General features: G+C 36.2%; 2 protein-coding genes and 1 pseudogene across 2 annotated transcripts; 1 reads left to right on the forward strand and 2 right to left on the reverse strand.

Moving 5' to 3' along the window:
• The first annotated feature begins 1,881 nt into the window (after positions 1 to 1,881).
• LOC133784017 (spermidine hydroxycinnamoyl transferase-like) lies at positions 1,882 to 3,310 on the forward strand. Its single transcript, XM_062223566.1, has one exon. The coding sequence runs from the start codon at positions 1,882 to 1,884 to the stop codon at positions 3,256 to 3,258; it is 1,377 nt and encodes a 458-aa protein (XP_062079550.1). The 3' UTR covers positions 3,259 to 3,310.
• A 3,300-nt stretch (positions 3,311 to 6,610) lies between these two features.
• On the reverse strand, positions 6,611 to 8,706 carry LOC133785075 (hevein-like preproprotein; annotated as a pseudogene).
• Positions 8,707 to 8,873: 167 nt separating this feature from the next.
• Positions 8,874 to 19,710, reverse strand: LOC133785076 (protein DJ-1 homolog D-like). Its single transcript, XM_062224336.1, has 4 exons — positions 19,602 to 19,710; positions 19,172 to 19,374; positions 8,969 to 9,331; positions 8,874 to 8,906 (listed from the first exon to the last, which is right to left on the reverse strand). The coding sequence occupies exons 1-4, from the start codon at positions 19,708 to 19,710 to the stop codon at positions 8,874 to 8,876; spliced, it is 708 nt and encodes a 235-aa protein (XP_062080320.1).
• Between the last annotated feature and the right edge of the window lie 1,112 nt (positions 19,711 to 20,822).

A 20,822-nucleotide genomic window follows, 5' to 3' on the forward strand; every position in this document is an offset into this window, starting at 1 on the left:
TATTTCTTACAAGAGATTATTTTTCCAACTCCTATCAACTCCCAGGGTCTCCATATTAATAGGAGAAGGCACCTGGAAGTTGGTAGGGAGGTCATCCCGTGACCTTCTTACTTGTCGTATCAATTCTGTGACATTCATGATTAATTCCTAAACCTGAAACATAAGTGTCGTCAAATCAATAGGTAAGGAAGTAATGGGCCGCACGGCCCAACCCAGTCGTGGGTGTCTGAACATGCACGTTCCTGCTGCGTGTCCGAGAAGTCAGGGGGATATCAGATACGTGATGCCTGATATGTGCACGTTTACCATGCGTGTGTTTACTTCTCAAGGGGGTCATAGCTTCATATCCAGCTCGTAACATGAGCTGCATACTGGACCCGACCTTCGGCCTTCAGGGGGCCTGCTCCAGTCTTGGACAATGGAGGCGAGCCCTTTGGGCTTCCTCGAGCTAACGACAGAAGCTCCGGTCTTAGGGGAGTTCATGAGATAACTACAATTAGTCAGCAGCTCGGCTTGCTAATCAGCCCGCGTGAAAACTAGGGCGTACAACAATTATTTAAAAATAATAAAACTATACATTTATAACTTAAATAAAATTTAATTTAACTTAAACTTCACGTATTAGAATAATATCATATTAAATATATAACATAATATAATCTACTATCAACTAAAAATAAACTTATTTAAAAAAATCTAGGAGCAAACATAAACTTAAATAAAAATTAATTAATTAATTAATGAAAATAGAATATTTTAAAGAAAGTTTATGATAATTTAAATAATTAAATCATATTTATTTAAAAATAATAAAACCATACATATCATTTTTTTATCTTATACATTTGTATGATAGTTTATTTTCTATCAAGTGATTGGAGCTCTTTTTCTTCATCAAATTTATCAAGGGACATTGCGAGATAGATTATAAACTAAAAATAGTTTATGCATGTATACTACTCTACACTATGACTTTTTTCTATTTTTATTTTATACTATTATTAATTAATTATTAAATATTATTATAATTTATATATATGTCATATAATCATGTAAATATATATCTATGTCAATGTTGTGTTTGGATGTCATATATATAGATATTATTGATATAAATATTTATATATACTATAGAACTACAATTCATTTTATTATATATTGAAGAAGAAAAAAAGTGAACCGGTTTATTAAAATTATACACAATATTTTGCCCTAAATTTTTAATACATTTATGTCCTACATTATATTAAACATATTTTATTTATTTTTATCATATTGTTTATTTATTTAAAATTTATATCAAATATGTTTATAATTTTGAAACTAAGATTTTTACCTAGTATATTATAATGCAAGTGTCGTAGAAGTAATCGGTTAATAATCTAAAAGCACAATAAATTACACAAACATAATACTAGTATCTATATATCTGCTTCCATAATATGAAACCTTGACCAGGCATATATATATATATATATACTGATGCTGCTGGTGTGGTGATCAATGATCATGCATGCTTCACATAAATAATTTCTTTCTTTGTTTTCTGAAACTTAATTAATTCATTTTCTTTTCCATTATTAATTAATATAAAACGTGGGGTTGTTGGCATAATGTATTGTTGTCTATGTCAATCTACTATAAAGATCGCGTTTTTTTTATTCCAATTGCCTCATTCAGCGTCTTAGGTAGTTTTCATTAAAAATAGAACAAACTTAATCCTTTGATATAAAGGTTAAAGTAATAATAATGGCCAAGACGGCCTGTATTAAATTATAGCATCACGTATAACAATTCCCCTATAAAAACAATTCTTATATCGTCATTCCAAAACATAATAATATCTAAGAGGGAGAGACGAGAATAGTAATAACAAAGAAGATGGCGATCAGAATTATGGGCTCCTATATGGTGAAGCCAGCAGAGCCAACATGGAAAGGTTTCCAAGCTCTTTCGGAATGGGATCAAACCGGTCTCATTACTCATGTACCAACTATCTACTTTTATCGACCCTCCGATGAATGGAGTAGGCCCACCGATAAGGTCTCCGCCACCCTCAGAGAATCGTTGAGTAGGGCTCTTGTCCCATTCTACCCACTCGCTGGCCGGCTGCGGTTCCTCCCAGGAGGCCTTCTCGAGCTCAACTGCAACGCCGAAGGGGTTCAGTTCACTGAAGCCGAGTCCGACTCCCAACTTGAGGAGTTGGGTGATTTCTCATCAAAGTATTATCATCATCTCACCCCAGCTGTAGATTATACCCGCCCCATTGATGAACTGCCTTTTCTAGTAATCCAGCTCACTAGATTCTCATGTGGCGGCATTAGCCTCGGCGTGACGATTTCTCACGCAGTTGTTGATGGCCCGAGTGCATTGCATTTTTTCTCTGAGTGGGCTGGTCTTGCTAGAGGCGAGAAATTGGAAACAACGCCGCTTCTGGATCGGAAGTGTCTCAGAGCGGGAGATCTCCCACTCGGATCTCCAATTTTCAACCATTTAGAACACAATAGCTTACCAATCTTGGTCGGGGAATTGGACAGTAAGGAAGAGAGTGAAAAGGAAACCTCTGTGGCCATGCTAAGAGTCACGAAAGAACAGCTGAAAAAACTGAAGAGGATAGCAAACGAGGGTCGAGATAGCAAGACTACTCGTCCCTTTACTCGGTACGAGATGTTAGCTGGGCACGTTTGGAGATGCGCCTGCAAGGCCAGGAAACATAATAAGGAGCAGGAAACCGCTTTAGCTGTTTCTGTCGACGTGCGGAGCCGAATAGAACCGCCGATACCAAGCTCTTACTTCGGCAATGCGTCGTTCAGTGTTTTGGCCAAGAGTAGTTCGGGAGAGTTGGTGTCCAAACCACTAAGTTTTGCAGCGAGCAGAATAAGGGAAACCGTTGAAAGCGTAACAAGTGAGTATATATGGTCAAATATAGAGTATCTTAAGAATCAAGAGGACTTGACTAAGTTTAGAGATCTTCAAATTTCTACCTTTGACAAAGAGCCTTTCTATGGGAACCCTAACATTAGCGTTGTGAGCTGGTTGAGGCTACCTTTGTACGGCCTTGATTTTGGATGGGGAGAGGAGCTGTGTATGACTTTAGGAACTCATGGCTGTGATGACTTCGATGGAGACGTAGTGCTTCTCTCGGATCCTAGTAGCAGGGATGATGGGTCCTTGGTTGTGGCAATGTCTTTGCAAGTGCAACATATGGATTCCTTCAAGAAGCACTTTTATGGTGATATAGGGCCTGTTTGGGATTAGTTTTGACTGTTATTATGATATTCTAAGTTGACTCATCTATGGAATTTTTACAATTGCCCGTTGCATGTATTAATTCCTATTTGTACTCTGCGTTTTGTATTGTTTTTTTCTTCTTCTTCTTCTTATTAATCTATTTTACTCATCGATCGTATGGAAACTCTTGTGTATTTTACAAGTGAATGGTATATTATGGATACAATTAATATTATAATGAGAAGTTATTATGGTCCTGCAAAGAGTTGTTACTGAATTTATGGATTACGCGTAATTTCGTACGAAATTATTTCCTGTAGTTATTTTGATTAATTCAAGAATGGATCATGAAGTATAGAAAACTTAATTGAGAGTTAAGACTTAAAAATAATTAAATATAACAAAAAGCAAGTAGAGTACTATAATTAATTGAATTAACCAATTTTAGAAAACTTAAAACTGCAATTGACCCTTATAATTTAATCAAATAAACCAATAAGAATCACTAACCACAAAATCATGACTTAATATTTCAATTCAATTTATTAAACTCTCTTCCCAATTCAATCAACCAAAAAATTATAACTTATGATATTTCAATTCATTCTTTACAATAAATCTCTTAGTTAATTCATTCATCTAATTAGAATTACTAACCGAGAAATCATAAATACTAACTACTCTTTCTCTCTCGTTTTTTTTATTGTAATATACTGTATTATTATCTCATTGAAAAATATTACAAACTGAAGGATAGATTTTATCTAACAAAGAGCTTTGTGTCTAGCCAAATGATATATTTAATAAATTCATAGAAATAGAAATGTGACCAACATAAAATAGAAATGCAGGGTTAGATAATAAAGTGTTGGGGTTGATTAGGACCTGCACAACACAGCCAATACAGTGCACAAAGAATAGCAACAAAGAAGAACAAGGAATAGACAATTAAACAAACTCAAAAGTAATCAAAAGTAAAACACAAAAGAAAGAACACCAAGAATACTTGGTTCAGATACAACCAGTTTGGTTGATCCTACATCCAAGGCTAGGCGGCAATGCCTAAGTCAAATTCACTATATCTGAAACTAGATTACACCCTCCAAGCTCTCAAGATTACAATAACACTCATCCAACTTCTCTTGAAACACTCTCTCACTAGAGTATTACAACACAGTTCTTGCTCTCAGCCAAAACTCTCAGAAATTGAATATACTTAGGTTGTTCATGCCTAAAACTATATATAGGGTCGAGATACAAGGACTAAAGAGACAAACAGAAACTAACTCTAACTAACAACAATTAGTTAGTCTGTTACAACTTACTATGTCCACGCAGATGCAACTAGAGAAAACGTAGATGCAACCGAAAACACCAGAAAACTATGAGCTTCCATTTTTCTAATCTTTTGATTGGTTGAGGAAAGAAGTCACAATCTTCACATAAAGCTTTAATATCAGTAAAAAAAAAGACTAAACAGAAAGGCTTCTCACAACTAGCGCAAGAACTTCAGCTTGAAAAGCCAATATGTGTTATTAATTTTGTAACCTTACCCAAGAGCATGTATTGAAACAAGTAGTATATTGAAATCTACCTCAATATTACATAATTCATGAAAAAAAAAGTAAATAAATATTCAAGAAAATAAGTCCAACACAAAACAAGAATTTAAGAGATTAAAATATGTACGTCATTATTTCCCCCTATGTTCTTCCAAAAGGATATTTAATCATCTTTAATTTAATGTTCTAATTGCTAGTCTAGGGTTCCTAAGTATTTACAAGATTTTCTCAAATCACAAGTGAACTTACCAAAAGATTAATTCCAATATTCCTATAAAGAATTTAAATCTATCAATAGTATTCAATTTAACCTTAATTTTTTTTGGTAAGTAAATCAATTTCATTGCAGCAAAATGACTTTACAACCAGCAAACTCCTCAAAAGGAGCTAGAACAAACAAACTCCAAAAACAACATATACAAGTAAGTGATCAAACCAATCTCTATCTAAAGAATTAATTCTATCAGTGAGAAAATTACTCACTCTCATTATAATATCGTGCTTAATAAGCAAAACTGTACAATCAATATGCCTTACTTTGGACTCCCACAATGCCTCATTGCGTATTCTCCAAATATGATAAGTCACAGCAGCCAAGGTAGTGGCAAACACACCACGCCTGAATCTGGAGAGCCTATGTCCACGAGCCAACCATCTTAACACAAATCAATATAATATGTCAATCCTAAGCTATATTAATTAGGTCTAATTTAGATTTTCTCTTCTAAGTTCTACCTAAATTACAAATTCAAATTCAAAGTTGATCACTCGTTGAAAAGCATTAATCACAAATCAATATAAACAATTAATATGTACATTAGAATAAAGATTAAAAAAAACTTATTTATAAACATAGAGCTCCATTAAAGCCCTAGAAAATGCATTTAGTTCATCATCTTTGTAACATCTCGGGTTTTGAACACCAATTAGTAGCCAGTTGAAGCCAGTGAAGAATTATGTGAAATATTATTTGATAAAAGAGATTATATGAATTTGTGATGATTCCTGAATTTTTATAGCCGTTGTGATGATCCAATTAAGGATCCAGCTTTATGCAAAGAAAGATTGGTATCGGACCAAAGAAAAAACCTTAATGGGAGAAAAATTTCAGATTAAATAAAATAGGAAATACTATGGCATAAAAATATTAATTTTGTCTAGAACCTGGGACTTTCACTACAAGAAAATGAGGTCTTTACCTACCAATTGTAAGTGTAGGTAAAACTAGCCTAATGGTGGGTAATATGGTTTACCTACCAATATTGAATTGGTAGAGATTGGTAGGTAAAGGTTAGTGGGGAAAGAGTCTTTACCTACACTTATTAACACTGGTAGGTAAAAGAATCAGTGGACCCCACTAAGTTATAAATCAATTGATGAGTCATCAAATGATGTGTTTGATGACATGGTTTTTGTAGTTTTACGTGTCTGATGACGTGGTATCATATGTGGCATCCTACGTGGCATCATATGTGGCATCCTACGTGGTGTCATTTTATTAGTCCACATAGCATTATTTTATTGGTCTGTTACACAATTTATATTTTGTTCAAATTTAATGGTTATGTGTAGGTAAAAGATAATAACAATTTTTTAATAACACACACATATGTATATAACCACAAATTGAGCCATGACAACCCTCCTGTAAATATTGGATAAAAACAGAAGCATACAACATGGTACAAATTTTATTATGTTCTCAAGAAGAACATTTCACAAGTGCTGAGGATATACCCTTTGGAACAAACTTCCCAAAAGTTGTATTAAGTCTCTTGACTTTAAGCTTAACTAAGCCATATATCAGCTTTATATATATATTTATATATAAGCAGAATGTTTTTGGTATATATTGTTATTAGTTACATCCCAAGAGATTTATATCTTCGAGAATGGTACTGCTGAATCGATCATCATCACTAATCCCCACAATTGACAAATGTGTAGCCCACTTGGAGAGAACCCTGTTGATATCCAATTCCATCAGTGTCTAATGCCTTAAATATAGTGTTAAAGTCCAAATCTAAGCCCCCATTATTGCACTGATCCACAATCCTTGCTGTTATGGTTGCCTCAGTTCTTGTATTCCTAAGCTGCAAATATATATTCAAGTATATACCAAATCAATCAAATGAAAGTTACCAAAAAGCAAAGAAGAAAAACGGTATAGAGCGTATGATCATACCCTCAAACACTTTCCACAAGAGTCACGGTCCCTAGGTCCGGATGGTCCACAGAAGGCAGTCCAGCCATATTTGCTACGCCATGAGTAAGCCTTATCGGCATCCCAAGTGGAGCAATAAGCACTAACAGCCCTTAAGTCCCAATTGTTCTGTTGTGGATTGTAGTAATGGTATGTGGATCTCACAACAGTTTCACCGTTGGTCGGTGGATTTGTTGGTGTTGAGCTACCCTTACAATTGCTCTAGCAGCCAGATTGTGGCGAGCAGTAATCGTTGGTGGTGCCACACCACCCGTATTGGTTGCAGCATAGCCTGTTCGGGCATTTAGCGCCGCCCGCTTGGCGTCCGCATTGCTCAGCCGTTGCTCCACCAGTGGAGTTAAATCAGTCCACCCTGCCTTTTCAGTTTCTTCTGCAGCATATATCTTCAAGAATTCTCCCTTGAGCCCAACCTAGAACCATGTTAAACAATACGAAATCCACTTTAAAATCCCGACCTTAAATATATCAAATAATGATAACTTATTAAAGGGTGTCTAGAATTTTTGCCTAAAAAATTCAAATACAATTTTTTTTCGTCTTTTTTGAAACAAAACATCGACTTTTATTGAGAGATGTCTACTAGATAACATTATCTACCTGGATAAAAAGTGAATTTAGGTGCAACACCATTTAACTAACTAGAAAATCATGCAAAAGGGAGAAAACAAAAATATATTAAAGGGAGCCAACAACTTTTACTTTCACAGCCAACACAAAGGAAATGAATCCTTGAAATTGAACACACCTGGTAGGTCCATAAAGACTTTGAGAGGTTTATATCCCCATTTTGAAATCCAGTAAGTTTAGCTTGCCCTCTAAACCCTGCTCCGTCTTTCTCCAAGAATGCACCATAATTCTGTATCATAGATTAGATGCACCATATAAATATAAGATAACAAGTGACAATAAAATGTCTTATGTACTTGGAACTTCTATAAAGAGTACCATTAGGCAGTATATGATTAGAAAGAAATAAATTTTTCAATGACGGAGAAGAGGACACGGGAGTTATCTGGGAAAAAGTTAAGCCTTGGTTGGTTGTATGGATTTTCAACTGTAAGCATTTTAAGGCATAATCGTTCTCAATGCTTCTCGATCATTGGTATTTGTGGTTGTAATGAGTTAGTTTTTGTGAGAGTTTTTATGTTTTACGTCTTACTGGATGTTTTAGATTGAAGTAGTCTTTCAGAGGCTGTCTACAGTAATACACAGCATATCATCCATTATTAATACAAATTTGTTTCACATAAAAATTAATAATAATAATAATAATGATGATAACAATAACTTATACATAATGTACCATTAAAACTGATAGGAAAACTATGAAAAAGATTCAGAAAGAAATTAAAACATTGGCTTGGAACTTGTATCTTAGTGATCGGGAAAGGTAAGTGCTAAATTCCATGTAAGGAAGTAGGGATACATGATAGTGTTTTTTCTTGTTTCTTTATATTTGGTTTCCTTTTCTATTCCATTATAAGTTATCATGTGCTCACATAATTAAAAGTTAAGCATAAAAAACAGTAATAAAAGGGTCACACAAACCTCCTGCTTTGGTCCTAATTTAATATACTGGGGTGAATCAGCAGCAACCAGAGAAGGTTCACAGAGCTTTATAGCAGCATGCAGATCCTTTAGATGTCCCCATTTAGGCTCACTCAGTAAGTCTACAAAATGACAAAACATGCTTTATAATCTAAATATTTTTGCACTTATATTCCTTCCAATTTAGAATATTTATATGGAAATCACTCCTTCCTCAAATAGATAAACAAAAAATACAAATGGTTCTGACTTCAGTTCATATAGAATGTAATGGTTCTGAAAGTATATGCTGTGATTGTGGGCAGAGTCTATGATTCTTTAAGAGTTATAACACCAGGGCACTAGATACATATAACTATTAACAAGTTAACAAGTGATTTCATTGTTAGATGATTATGTATACTTGTAGGACCCCAGCAGCAGATAAAATCTGTTGGCCATGGCAGATAGATGCAACAGGCTTATTGGCTTCCATAAAGTGCTTCACTATGGCAATGACTTCCTTATCTAGTGCTAGATACTCTGGAGCTCGTCCTCCGGGGATAACAAGAGCATCATAACTTGATGCGTCTAAACCTTCGAAATTAGCAGTCAACACGAAATCATGGCCTGGCTTTTCACTGTATGTTTGATCACCTTCAAAATCATGCACAGCAGTTGGACAGGTATCACCAACCTTCTTTTTGGGGCAAACTGCATCAACATGGCACCCTAGAGCTTCAAGAGACTGGAAAGGAACTTTAATCTCATAATCTTCCATGTAATCCTGACAGTAAGAATGGAAGAAAACAGGCCATGGTCAGTAACCGTGGCAAATTGAAATTTCAAGTTTGACTGGAATGAAAAGCACACTTGCTATATCTAGACAAGGAATAGCTTAACCATTTAATAGATAGACTATAAATAGAATAAGGATATGACTTCGATCAAATGAAAGAACACCATATTAATTATGAATAACAATGGAATCTGAAAATAAATAAATAAATAAGGATAGCAGTAGAAAAAATCATTTAGAAATAATTTTTGAATTGAATAGGCATAAAAAAAACCTAGAGATGAGAAATAAACATACCTAGATGACTTATATATCAGGACTTAATCTTCCTCTTCAAAAGAAAACAAATGTACAGAGAAAACAAATGAATAGCTGAGTTATGATGCCCATTTTCATGCTTCCTGCCTCAGCAGTGGCCATAGAAAGTCTGAAAACCAAAGAAAATTAATAAAGAGCATAGGAATCCAAATATATATATTTAACTAGTTGTAAGCAGATAAAACACACATGAACTAATATAACTAGAAGAACAAACATTCATTTCTCATATTTAACCACACCTGCGGTACAAAAAAATAACAAGAATTGACACACTGAACAAAACATTATACAAGAAAAATGAGAACAAACAAGTTGTAGTAAATGACTTCAGCAAGGGCATTTATGCTAAGTACATTATGATGTTACAACAGTATAAATAAGAGACCATTTTTGTGCGTGCATCCAACAATGTGAAAAACTTCATTTAAAAATTTGAAAGATAAAAAGAGGATCACTGTAAAGCTCACTACGGACTACTATGTACAAGACTAAGTATATATATAATACTATGAAGATACATAAATTCCAGCCTTACATTTGAACATACAGAACTATTTCAAAGCTAAAGCTAGTCCTTAAATACCAATAAGAAAATCCTAAAACACTAATTTGAAGAAATTCATAATATAAACCCTAACATTTATCTATTTATACACTAAAAGACTTACATCCAAACAAATTTGAAAGTGATGGAGATTATAAGAGAGAGGTATAGAGATTTAATATTCACAATATTAGAAAAAGAGGCTATAAGAGAGCAAATGTGAAATTGATTGAGCAATTGACAGAGAAAATCTAATGGAAAAACAAACTGACCAAAGCAAGTTGATTGAGCAAGTTGCCGGAGAAAGTCCACGGATCGACGGAGCGAATCGCCGTAGCAAGTTCACAGATCAACGGAGTAGTAGCGGATCTCCCATTGTACGATCAATCAATAATGGTAGAGACAGAGAGAATTGCTCTTGTCAAAGAGAGGCCAATGACATTTTGGTTGGGCTTGGGCTTATTGAGTCATACATGCTTCATAGAAACAGAGTAGTGAGTCTTCAGAGATGCATTCAAATTAAACAGACACCAAACCAAGAAAAGGGAAGCTGGGAAAGTCTTCAAAATGGTGTATCTTCAAAAGTCCCTAACTCTCATATTCATTGGCAATGACAAAAATACACAAAATAATAAAGAAAAATAAAAAAGCACAAATCTTTAAAATAAAAATATATAAATAAAAATCTCAACAACTTCCATTGATAAGATTCCTATAAACCTTACTTGATTAAAAACCTCTGATAATATTCATTGAGCCAAAATTCATGCCATCACTACCTAAGTAGTCAGCTCCCTATTGTAAATGGTGAGAGTAGGAATTATAAAACGTGACAAAGATCAAAATTCAACAAGGCACAGAAATGATGATACGATTGACCAATAAATTAATGCCTTAAATAATGTTTAGCATATATAACAAAAACAACAACAATAATAATAATAAGAATCTCGATTTGATGATCACCACAGTTTCCAATCATCAAGTACAAACATTTCTCAAGAGCACTAGTACTAGTACTACTATATATATATACATAGTTCTAATATTGCTAGTGGCTAAGGGGGTTTGACAAAAGAGAGAGAGCATTGGAGAGCATATATATATATAGTTCTAATAAACTTAAAATGCAATCTGATACGAGTATGGGAGAGAGACCAGACCAGAGTATTTTTTTGGGCGTTTCTTCTCATAAACCTTCTAAGGATTTCTAGGCTGAAGGGGAGGACGAAAGAGGCACCCCGCTCATGCACATCTGGGTTTTTCTTCTCAGGTGGCGATCGACGAGTATGGGTTCTTCTCTCAGGCGAGGATGGGCGCTTCTTCTCAGGCGATGGTCAACGTCGGGGCCTCAGGGGTACTCTTGCTAAGGATGGGCGCTTCTTCTCAGGCGATGGTCAGCGTTGGGGCCTCCGGGGTACTCTCGCTGAGGATGAGCGCTTCTTCTCGATGGGCGCTTCTTCTTCGACTGGTTTTCTAAGAGGGAGAGAGACCAGACCAGAGTATTTTTATTTGTCTGAAAGGGTTAAATGATAAAATATATATTATTATGATTTTGTTTTTACATAGTTAGAATTAATTTAATTTTAATTTTTGTATTTGTAATGTTTATTTGTTTTTAAGATTTGTACCATTTGTTAAAAATAATATGACATGTTAAAAATAAGTAAGATGACATGTAGGATATTTTTAACACATCATCACACAACTCAGCATCATTTTTATTAAAAATTAAAATAATAAGAGGGAAACATTGGCGCCAAATGCAAAAAAAATTCCCTCCAGTATATGTGTAGGGTAACACTCTTTACTTACCCATATTATTAGTAGATAATCATCCTTCTAAAATATTATAATATTGGCAATATTTACCTACTCATAAATCTTACGAATAATTATTGGTGGGTAAAGGTTCCCTTTACCTACCAATATATATTGGTAGGTAAAGATCAGATTTCTTGTAGTGTTTATAGTCAAGCCAATAAGTTTAAGAAAAAATAATTGAGGATTGAATTCCAATAAACTGGGCTTAAGAATGAGAATTTCTTGCTCAGGCCACCAAGGGCATTTTGGTCAATTTGATGAAATTACCAAAATTATGTGATATGTGACAATTTTTTTTTGTCACATTTAATTTAATTATTTAAGCTTGGAGATATTTAAAACTATATGTTAAAATTTAAGGCAAAATTAGAGCACCAAATTCCCAAAGGGCCCTTGGATCCCTTAAATGTGAGGTAAAATAAACAAGGGAAAAATTATGTTTTGTGGTGATTCTTGTAGATCTGGTTGTATAGGACATTTCAATAGTTTTTGAGATTATTTTACGTGTAAGGTTGAGATTTATGTGTGGTATGATGATTTTCATGCATGCATGTGGCTAGGGTTATGCTAGAAGTACTTATTGATGTTAGGTTGTGTAAAAATGCATCTTGCAAAAATTTCGTGGTTTGGCTTCCAACGGGTCAGATCGCACACTACTTCCTCTGTCTATGAAAAATATTTGTGTAGTTGCATATTTATTTGTGAGCACTTGATAATAGGCTTTGGTAAATCGTGAAAAGGTATTTTTAAACCCAAGTTATCAACGTTTTGGCATTTTGATGTAAATCTGAAAAATTTATGGGCAGCATGCACTACCCGAATTGTTTTGACTTTTGAACGAGTATTTCTAATCTAAAAGGTATGAAATTTGGTAGGGTGTTATTTTAAACATTTATAAGGGCCACTGTAAAATTTTAGATGAAAATATGTTAAGGTATAAGAGATGTAATTTTTCAAAGTTTGCCCTAGAATCTGGAAACAAGACTTCTTGGCAGCAAGCACTGCCCAGATTTCTTTAAACTTTTTTATGAGCTTTATTATTCCAAATTTTTTGAAATTTTGAAGGAAGCTAATATAGACATGTGTAAATATCTCTGTAAAAGTTTAGAAAGAACTAGGCTACAGTATAGGAGAAGTGAATTTACAAATTTACCTTAAAATCTAGGAAAAACTTATGGGCAGCAGGCACTGCCCAGATTGCTTTACAAATTTGAATGAGTTTTTTCATCCCAAAAATTATGAAATTTTGAGAGGAATTAGTTATGATTTTTATAAGGACTTATGTAAATTTTTAGACAAAAATGTTTCACAGTTTAAGAGAAATAAGTTTTCTAATTTTGCCCTAAAACTAAAAGGTATTAATTTCGAACCTCAACGAAAAATGAATTTTGGGAGGTTAGTTCTCTTAACCTAAAACAAGTTTTGACGCAAGCCTTTCCCCTAGTTCTCATCCTTATGATACAGAATACGCGAATGATAGTTTAAGGATTTTTTTTCCCAAAACTCAACTTAGGGCAAAAGTTTAAAAAGGAGATTTTACCCCTTAAATTCACTACAACAAAAAGGCTCTTTAGGGGCGATGAATGTCGCCCCAAATAATACCCGAAGTTGCCGCTAACGTGTCGCAGCTATTATTTCGACGCTAATATTGATTATTAGTGGCGAAAAAACTGTCCCCCCTAATAATTAGTATTAGCGTCGACAATTTTGCCCTTAATATATTGAATGTCGCCCCTAATAATCATGATTCCCATATCATATTTTGCCCCTGATAATAAAAAGTCGCCACTAATAATTTAATATTAGCAACGACTTATATTATTAGGGGCGACAAAAATCGCCCCTAATACTTTTATATAATTACAAAAATAATAAAATAATATTTTTTAATTTATAATATCAAAATTAAATATGCATACAAATAATAATACTAAAATTAAATATGCATAAAATTAATAATTTATTCCAAAAATAATCCAATAATACAATACTATCCAAATTAAATATTCATACAATAATTTGTTAATTACAAGTTATTGTTTAATATAAGAATATATAAAACATCTTAACCCTCAGTGCCTTCCAGTGCCTGTGGTGTGTGCGGAGGCATCACTCATGGATACTGTGGAGGTAACGATGATCCTCCAGGTCCATACATGTATGGATACGGATAGGGAGAAGGTTGAGACAATGACCCACTCATATGAGGAGGCGGGGGTTGGGATGAAGGTCGGCTCATATGAGGATGATAAGCCTAAGGGTACGGAGGCATCGACCATTGATACATATATGGTTGGGCCAAAGGTTGAGATGGAAAAGTTGGTGCTGGTGTGTCGGGGTGGCCTAGTGAAGGCTAATAAGCTGACGCTTGAGACGTGTGTTGTGTCTGAGTTTCAGAAGACGAGCCTATATATTTCTTGAAAAACCGCTGATATGTATTCTGCATCTCCACATTTGTTGTCGGATGTTTTTCAGGTGGAAGCTGCTGATACACGTACTGAAGTTGTTTATTCATGACCTTCACAATGTCATCCAATTCACGTATTTCCTCAGTCGACGGTTGAGGTGGTGCCTGAGACTGAGTGTTTTGAGAGGGACGGATTAACGCTTTTCCCTTTAATTTGCGGCCAACTCCTCGCTAGTGGCCCCGCCTTTCACTAAGAACCTGACTTAGTATCTTCATTTGATCGACTGAGGAAGAATCATCGGTACCATATTCAACTGTCTGCTAAGTCTCAGCTTCAAGATTTGACTTCAACTTAACCTTTTTTTTAAAAAAAAAATTATAATACAAAAGAAAAATATAATTATTTGAATTGATAATAAAGTTAAACTTACATAATCTCGTTCAACATCCTCTGTAACGCCCTGGATAACCAAGACTGTTACAATGTGTGTTTAGAATAGTGCAAGACTTGCTAATCAAGTCATTTAATTCAAAATGTGTTTCTAATGACACAAGCAGATTAGGTTAAAAAGAATTTTGGTTATAAACGATTAAACTTTATTAAAAACAGATGCTTAATACATGGGATCCCTAATCAGGGTTTAAATAACGTAAATACAAAATTCTTAATTACAAATAAATAACCAAGCCACTCTAATGGCAAAATATACGTTTTAGGTCCCCATTCCTGTACAATTCCTCGACTGTGGTGGCCGAGCAGCTGACAATGTACACCTAACCCCCAGAGCTCTCCAACACATTGTCAACTTGTCTTACCTGCACTATGTAGCACCCGTGAGCCGAAGCCCAGCAAGAAAACATAATATCACAACATAACGATATTAGCAGCTAAACAGTTCGTAGGGCATTATCCAATAATCACAAAGCATTAATCAGTTCCATCAAGCCACAAAATACACTCAAGGCAGCACACTGGTCAATAACCAATAATTCAGCTCCAAATACTCATCAAATCATAGGCAATAATCCACAATAGACATATATCAAGCAATAACTAGGGTTAATGCCTGCAGGTCGTACCCTCTATTTAATTCACTGCCTTTGGATCACTCAGACCAAGCCCAGTGACATACCCATTAACTCCGGCCAGCTTAACCGAGCTCAGTGATTAATAAGTTGTCCTCGAATACCAGTGTCCGAGCTGCGCCCTGTGCGCAAGTATTGATTTCGGCACCCCTAGGTCATTTATCACATGTCCCCGTGGCATAATACCACCTCATGACATTTATACAATTATAGGGAACTCTTAGTCCCAACATGTTCACATGGTTTATTACAATCACATAACAATACACTCAGATATATGGAGCACATAGTCCCAACCTATCCACCTACACAGGTGCAGTTTTCTTACCTTGATTCCAAGTGCTTTAATTAGAAAGGACGACCCCCGAGCACGATCCACTTCCTGAGCCCTAGCTTATCACCTAGTCACAACCAAGATAATGGATTCCATTAATATTCAAATATAGGTTTTCGTGTACAAAACTAGATTCCAGGAAGTCGAATCCCACCAAGCACGGTGGTGAGATTGATCCCGAGCACCCTAGGCTCGATCCCCGTACTTAAAAACCTTGAACGTCCAAGTATACGTCTAAGGGCTGCGGCCCCTAAAGCCTAGCCGCGGCCCTGCCCTCAAAACAGAACCGAGGCCCTCCCTGAAAGAAGACACGCGCCGCGGCCCTTGCCTTGGGCGCCGCGGCGCTCACCCTTGGTCGAGCCCTCCTGGCTCATCTTCATCCTAGGGCCACAGCGCTCTAGAACATAGCCGCGGCCCTTCCCTTCGAACCCAGAATTTCCACCATTTCCAACCTTCAAACCTTACCCAAAATCATCCCAAAGCTCCCTATTTCAATATCAATCATTCCCAACACTTTTAAGACCACTTTAACATCATAATTCAACAGGAAACCCAACCTAAAACTCATTGCAATCCATGTTTCAATCTCTGAAACTCAAGAACATCAAACACTAAAACCAACCATACAGAACTTCTAAATCATAAATTAAAGTTTACCTCTTCAACTGAACCCCTTCTCTAAGCAGAATTCCAGCTAGTTCCCAAGTTTCTAGCTTCAATTCAACCTTAAACATCAAAATTATAATTATCTTACTACTCAGAGAAACTCAGAGTTTCTAACCTCAAAAACACAGTTTGATTCTCACCTTGGCTTTGATTAAATGTTCCTTGGATAATCCTTGAGCTAAGCTTTTGAATCCCCACTAAAATCCTCTATAATCCCAGCCTAAATCCTCCAAATTTCCTCTGCTTTCCTTGTGTTCTTCCTAGTTTCCTTGAGAGAGAGGAGGGAGAGAGCAAAAGAATCGGTCTAATCTTCTTTTCCACTAGCTTCTGTTTTAACTAAGTCTATCCTTTATCTTGTTAAGTCAATCCCGAGCCTCGGGGTGCCGGAAACGTCCCCGAGGGCAAAATGGTAAAATTCCCCAATATTCCCGCCTGGACTTTCTAACCTAAAATATATCTCCATATATTTATTTTCATAACCCGATAGTCTAAATAACTACCCGATACCTATAATACCCCTGACTTATCCAAAGTCAACTATTAAGCCCCGTTGTGACTTTTCCCACTACCTGCTCCCTGGGATCGCCTCGTGTCGATAGTTTCAAATGCACACACATGTACACGCATATATATATTTATCTATCTATCCACATAATAATGTGGTCTCAACATTTATCACACACATTCACATTTATGCCCTAACGGGCCAAAATTACGACTAAGCCCTTACCAGCCAAACAGGGCTCGCCTACTTATCCAGTAACCATATACATACTCTCTTACCATTACTTCTCTTAACCTCCAATCACGCCCTCCCGGCACACTAATCAGGGCCCTTAAGCCTTATTAGTAATTTTGGGTCGTTATAACTATCCCCTCCTTATAATAATTTCGTCCTCAAAATTTACTTGAGCACATCAGAATGTATACCTCATACCTCTGACTATAATTGTCCAACGCCTTTATTCTTAATTTTCACTAATACCCATACATGAGTACAATCTTGTTCCACAAGATCTTGTCTGATAACTTTACTCTCTTTCACTTTTACTCGCACATCAGATCTGCTGAAACTTCCGAGTCTGCTAGTTCACAACAATTACTTCATTGATTTATTCTCAATGCCAGAAATACTTATGAGTCATCACCCTTACCAAGGTGAGACCAGCTTATAGGCCCTCGGCCGAATCCTTATTACGACCTTAGAATTCCTGTCGAATCGGAAGTCAGAACTCTTTTTTTTCAAACTATCATACTCTTCCTTGCTGCATAACTTGGAGAGATATGAATCTCTCATCCTGGAACTCTGTACCTCAAAGTTATCAATTTGCAAGTTCTTATATCTTTTCAGGAATTACACTGTCCCTAGCGTCTCAAGTGTTCACACACTTAGCACCTAATCCTTTAACATAACTGTTAAGCCCTCAGATTGCTATCCTACCTGCAATCAATTGGTAATTCTAGATTCCCACTCTGTTTCCTTCACTCTCTGGTCCCTTTCCACAGCTTAGAAGCTATAAAGTCTCAACTCAACATTACCAATGCTCTACTTCATTACCAATTTGTACAAACCAAATTATGCTAATTCATTCAGTTGAGTTACAACTTCTTCTCTGTTTAATCTCCTCATTTACAATTCAATATGGTCCATTTCTATAATCCGCCTCCTTATCAATTTATCTCTCATTTTCTAAGTACACAGAATTCTGTCCCCAATCCAATTGTTCTGGTAGGACATAACTTAGGGAATGAAACGATATCCATTTAAGATTCCCTCCTACTCACCAAATTCTCATCGGATTACTCATCCAATCCTGGTACCCTAACACGTAACACCTTGACAGGGTTCTTCCCCGTTCCCACAAAACCATCACTCCGGATTCCATTATCCAAAGAATACGTATATGTTCATCACCACACACTAATACTATACCCATCTCAGTCGTTACCTTGCCCATTCCATTGTAATCTGTGGCGGCCTTTTAACTGACACATACCTTTCAGGTAGGAGATCCACCTCCAATTAAATCCCCTCCTCATACAATCGAGAACTTCTAACATTAACCATCCATCTCCTATGTTCCATTGAATTTTAGTCTTAAGATTATCTTTCTTACCGATGACCGAACACTCAAGTACCTTACACTATGCATAAACTGTCAATTTAACATTCCGTGTGTATCCACCATGTTCCCATTCTTTTACCTCCCACGAGGCTCGATCCATCCTTGCGTCAGTCTGAGCCTGGGTGTGCCCTAACCCAAGGTGTACCCTCACAGTTTTATATCCTTATCAGAAGTTCGCTTCTTTATGCTACTCTTTCACATCCAACCATAACACATGTATTCCTGTATCACCAATGGCTAATCAATTCTTACCCTGTCTTCTGCACTCTGATTTGACACTATCTATTCAGTTTAACTTCAAGTTTTACTGCTCCTCCAACCTTTGATGTAGCTATCTGCGAAGATGCTTATGTGATAGATGATGCACTTGTCAGTCTTGTTGTACCTCCTGTTCTTCAGACGTTCTCCAACAGCTTCCTTATGGGTTCAAATTAAATCTCCTCACACCTGTCCCTTTTTCTTGTTGCTTCTATTCTGAATACCCCTGGCGAAACCAATCTAATACTTCCTGGAACCTTACCTGTAACCCTGCTTGCTTAGTACTAACACCACCAGCATAACAGTCGTTTTCTTTCCACTTCTGTCTGGAAGTAGTCCAATATATCGCTCGTGACCTTGAAGGGGGCTTGTCCACACCATTCTTGTATTCTCTACTTGAAGAACTTACCTGTGTTGCTGAAGGTTGAACCAGTTTAGAACCCTTTTTACCAATTTCCTCACATCCTACTTAGTATAAGTAGTAATTCCTTAAATGTCTCTCTCCTTGACCACCAGCTGGTAATAACCAGATCATAGATCAATTCCTGGAGACATTGTCCCGTCTTGTACCCAACATTAAAAATTTTCATTCTTAACCGATGATACTAACAATTCCCGCAATACAATGCTCCATCTAATTCAAAATCAAACTTCTTCGATTGCTTAAGTAAGTCTTCCTATCAAGTTATTACCATCTTCCATAACGTTTCCAATATCAAACTCATTCGTAGTCCAGTCCTGAAGTGTACCCATTCCTTCTTTGTACCCATCTGAATGCCTACTGGTCGGCTTAGTTTCCATTTAGTCAAATTAATGTATTTTTTCTTCCAATGATATCCCCTACAATCCATGGTTATCTCTTAACAGATTAACTCTCTCACTCTGACTCATGTTGAAGCTTCCATACAACAAGTTCTATTGTTCTCACTGCAAATCTCTTGATTACTTGTAACCCAAATCCTCCGCCAGAAGTTTCTAATTCCTCCTCAGTAAATACTACTTTCTTTAGCCTCTCGTGTAGTACCCTTGAGGCATACTCTCTCTATGTCTTAATCTTTCTTGAAAGATACTCAACACTGAACTCTTCCAACTTGTTATGTAACCAAAATCACAAACTATCTAACCAACTAATTGATTTCGAGAAGCTAGCCTTGGGCTTCAGATGTAACCAGACATTCCAGTCTTCTGTTTCCCTCACCATGGAAAATCCATCCTAACATATTAAATTATTTCGTGTAGAGGTCATGCCCTCACCTGACATCCTCTCAGGTGGCGTCCTCTACCTCAGGTGCATACCAAATAACCTCCCTGGTTCCCGCCACCATCTTAACAACTATCTTTTCAGCCAGACCCCTTTCCTATCACAAACTAGGTGCCCAAGCACCATCTGGGGTCCTCCTACCTCAATAATTGAGAATCTGTCCTTACTGAATTCTACCAATAGGAGTACAATCTTCTGCATCCCTTGCTCTGCAGCATTCATGCTCTATACCTCATTCCACATATCTGAAATAACATGGCCCTCTCTGCTACTCAGATGCAACTGAAGATCTAATACATTGGAGCGGCCCTATCACCCTGGACCCTTCCAGAATTTAACCTTTACACGGGTCATTATTCCCAACTACCATCGCTTGTATAAATTTCTAAAATGAAGTATCCAACTCCTAACACTCATTTAACACGTGTTATCGTTGTCTTATCATTTCAAATCAAGCTCATAGATTTATTAATCTCCGCAGCTCAGACTGTATCCTTATAACTTCTTTTATCAAATCCCCACTTGAGTTCTTTCTAACCCATCATGCCAATATCTCAATCTGAATACCATTTCCTAGCATCCTCCTGCCACAAGTACTTAGCGCAATCCCTTAGTTATGACCTTTCACCTTTATATAACCAAAAATGGAATT

This window comes from Humulus lupulus, chromosome 6 (assembly GCF_963169125.1).
Source record: "Humulus lupulus chromosome 6, drHumLupu1.1, whole genome shotgun sequence".
Taxonomy (NCBI): Eukaryota; Viridiplantae; Streptophyta; class Magnoliopsida; order Rosales; family Cannabaceae; genus Humulus; species Humulus lupulus.

Excerpts from the sequence above, each read along its gene's own strand:
- LOC133784017 (XM_062223566.1), top strand. The coding sequence starts at position 1,882 with ATGGCGATCAGAATTATGGGCTCCTATATGGTGAAGCCAGCAGAGCCA.
- LOC133785076 (XM_062224336.1), bottom strand. The coding sequence starts at position 19,710 with ATGGAAACTAAGCCGACCAGTAGGCATTCAGATGGGTACAAAGAAGGA. Across the intron at positions 19,375-19,601 it reads TGGAAACGTTATGGAAGATG|GATGTGAGGAAATTGGTAAA; the intron begins GTAATAACTTGA and ends TATACTAAGTAG. Across the intron at positions 9,332-19,171 it reads CTAAGCAAGCAGGGTTACAG|GATTACATGGAAGATTATGA; the intron begins GTAAGGTTCCAG and ends TCTTACTGTCAG.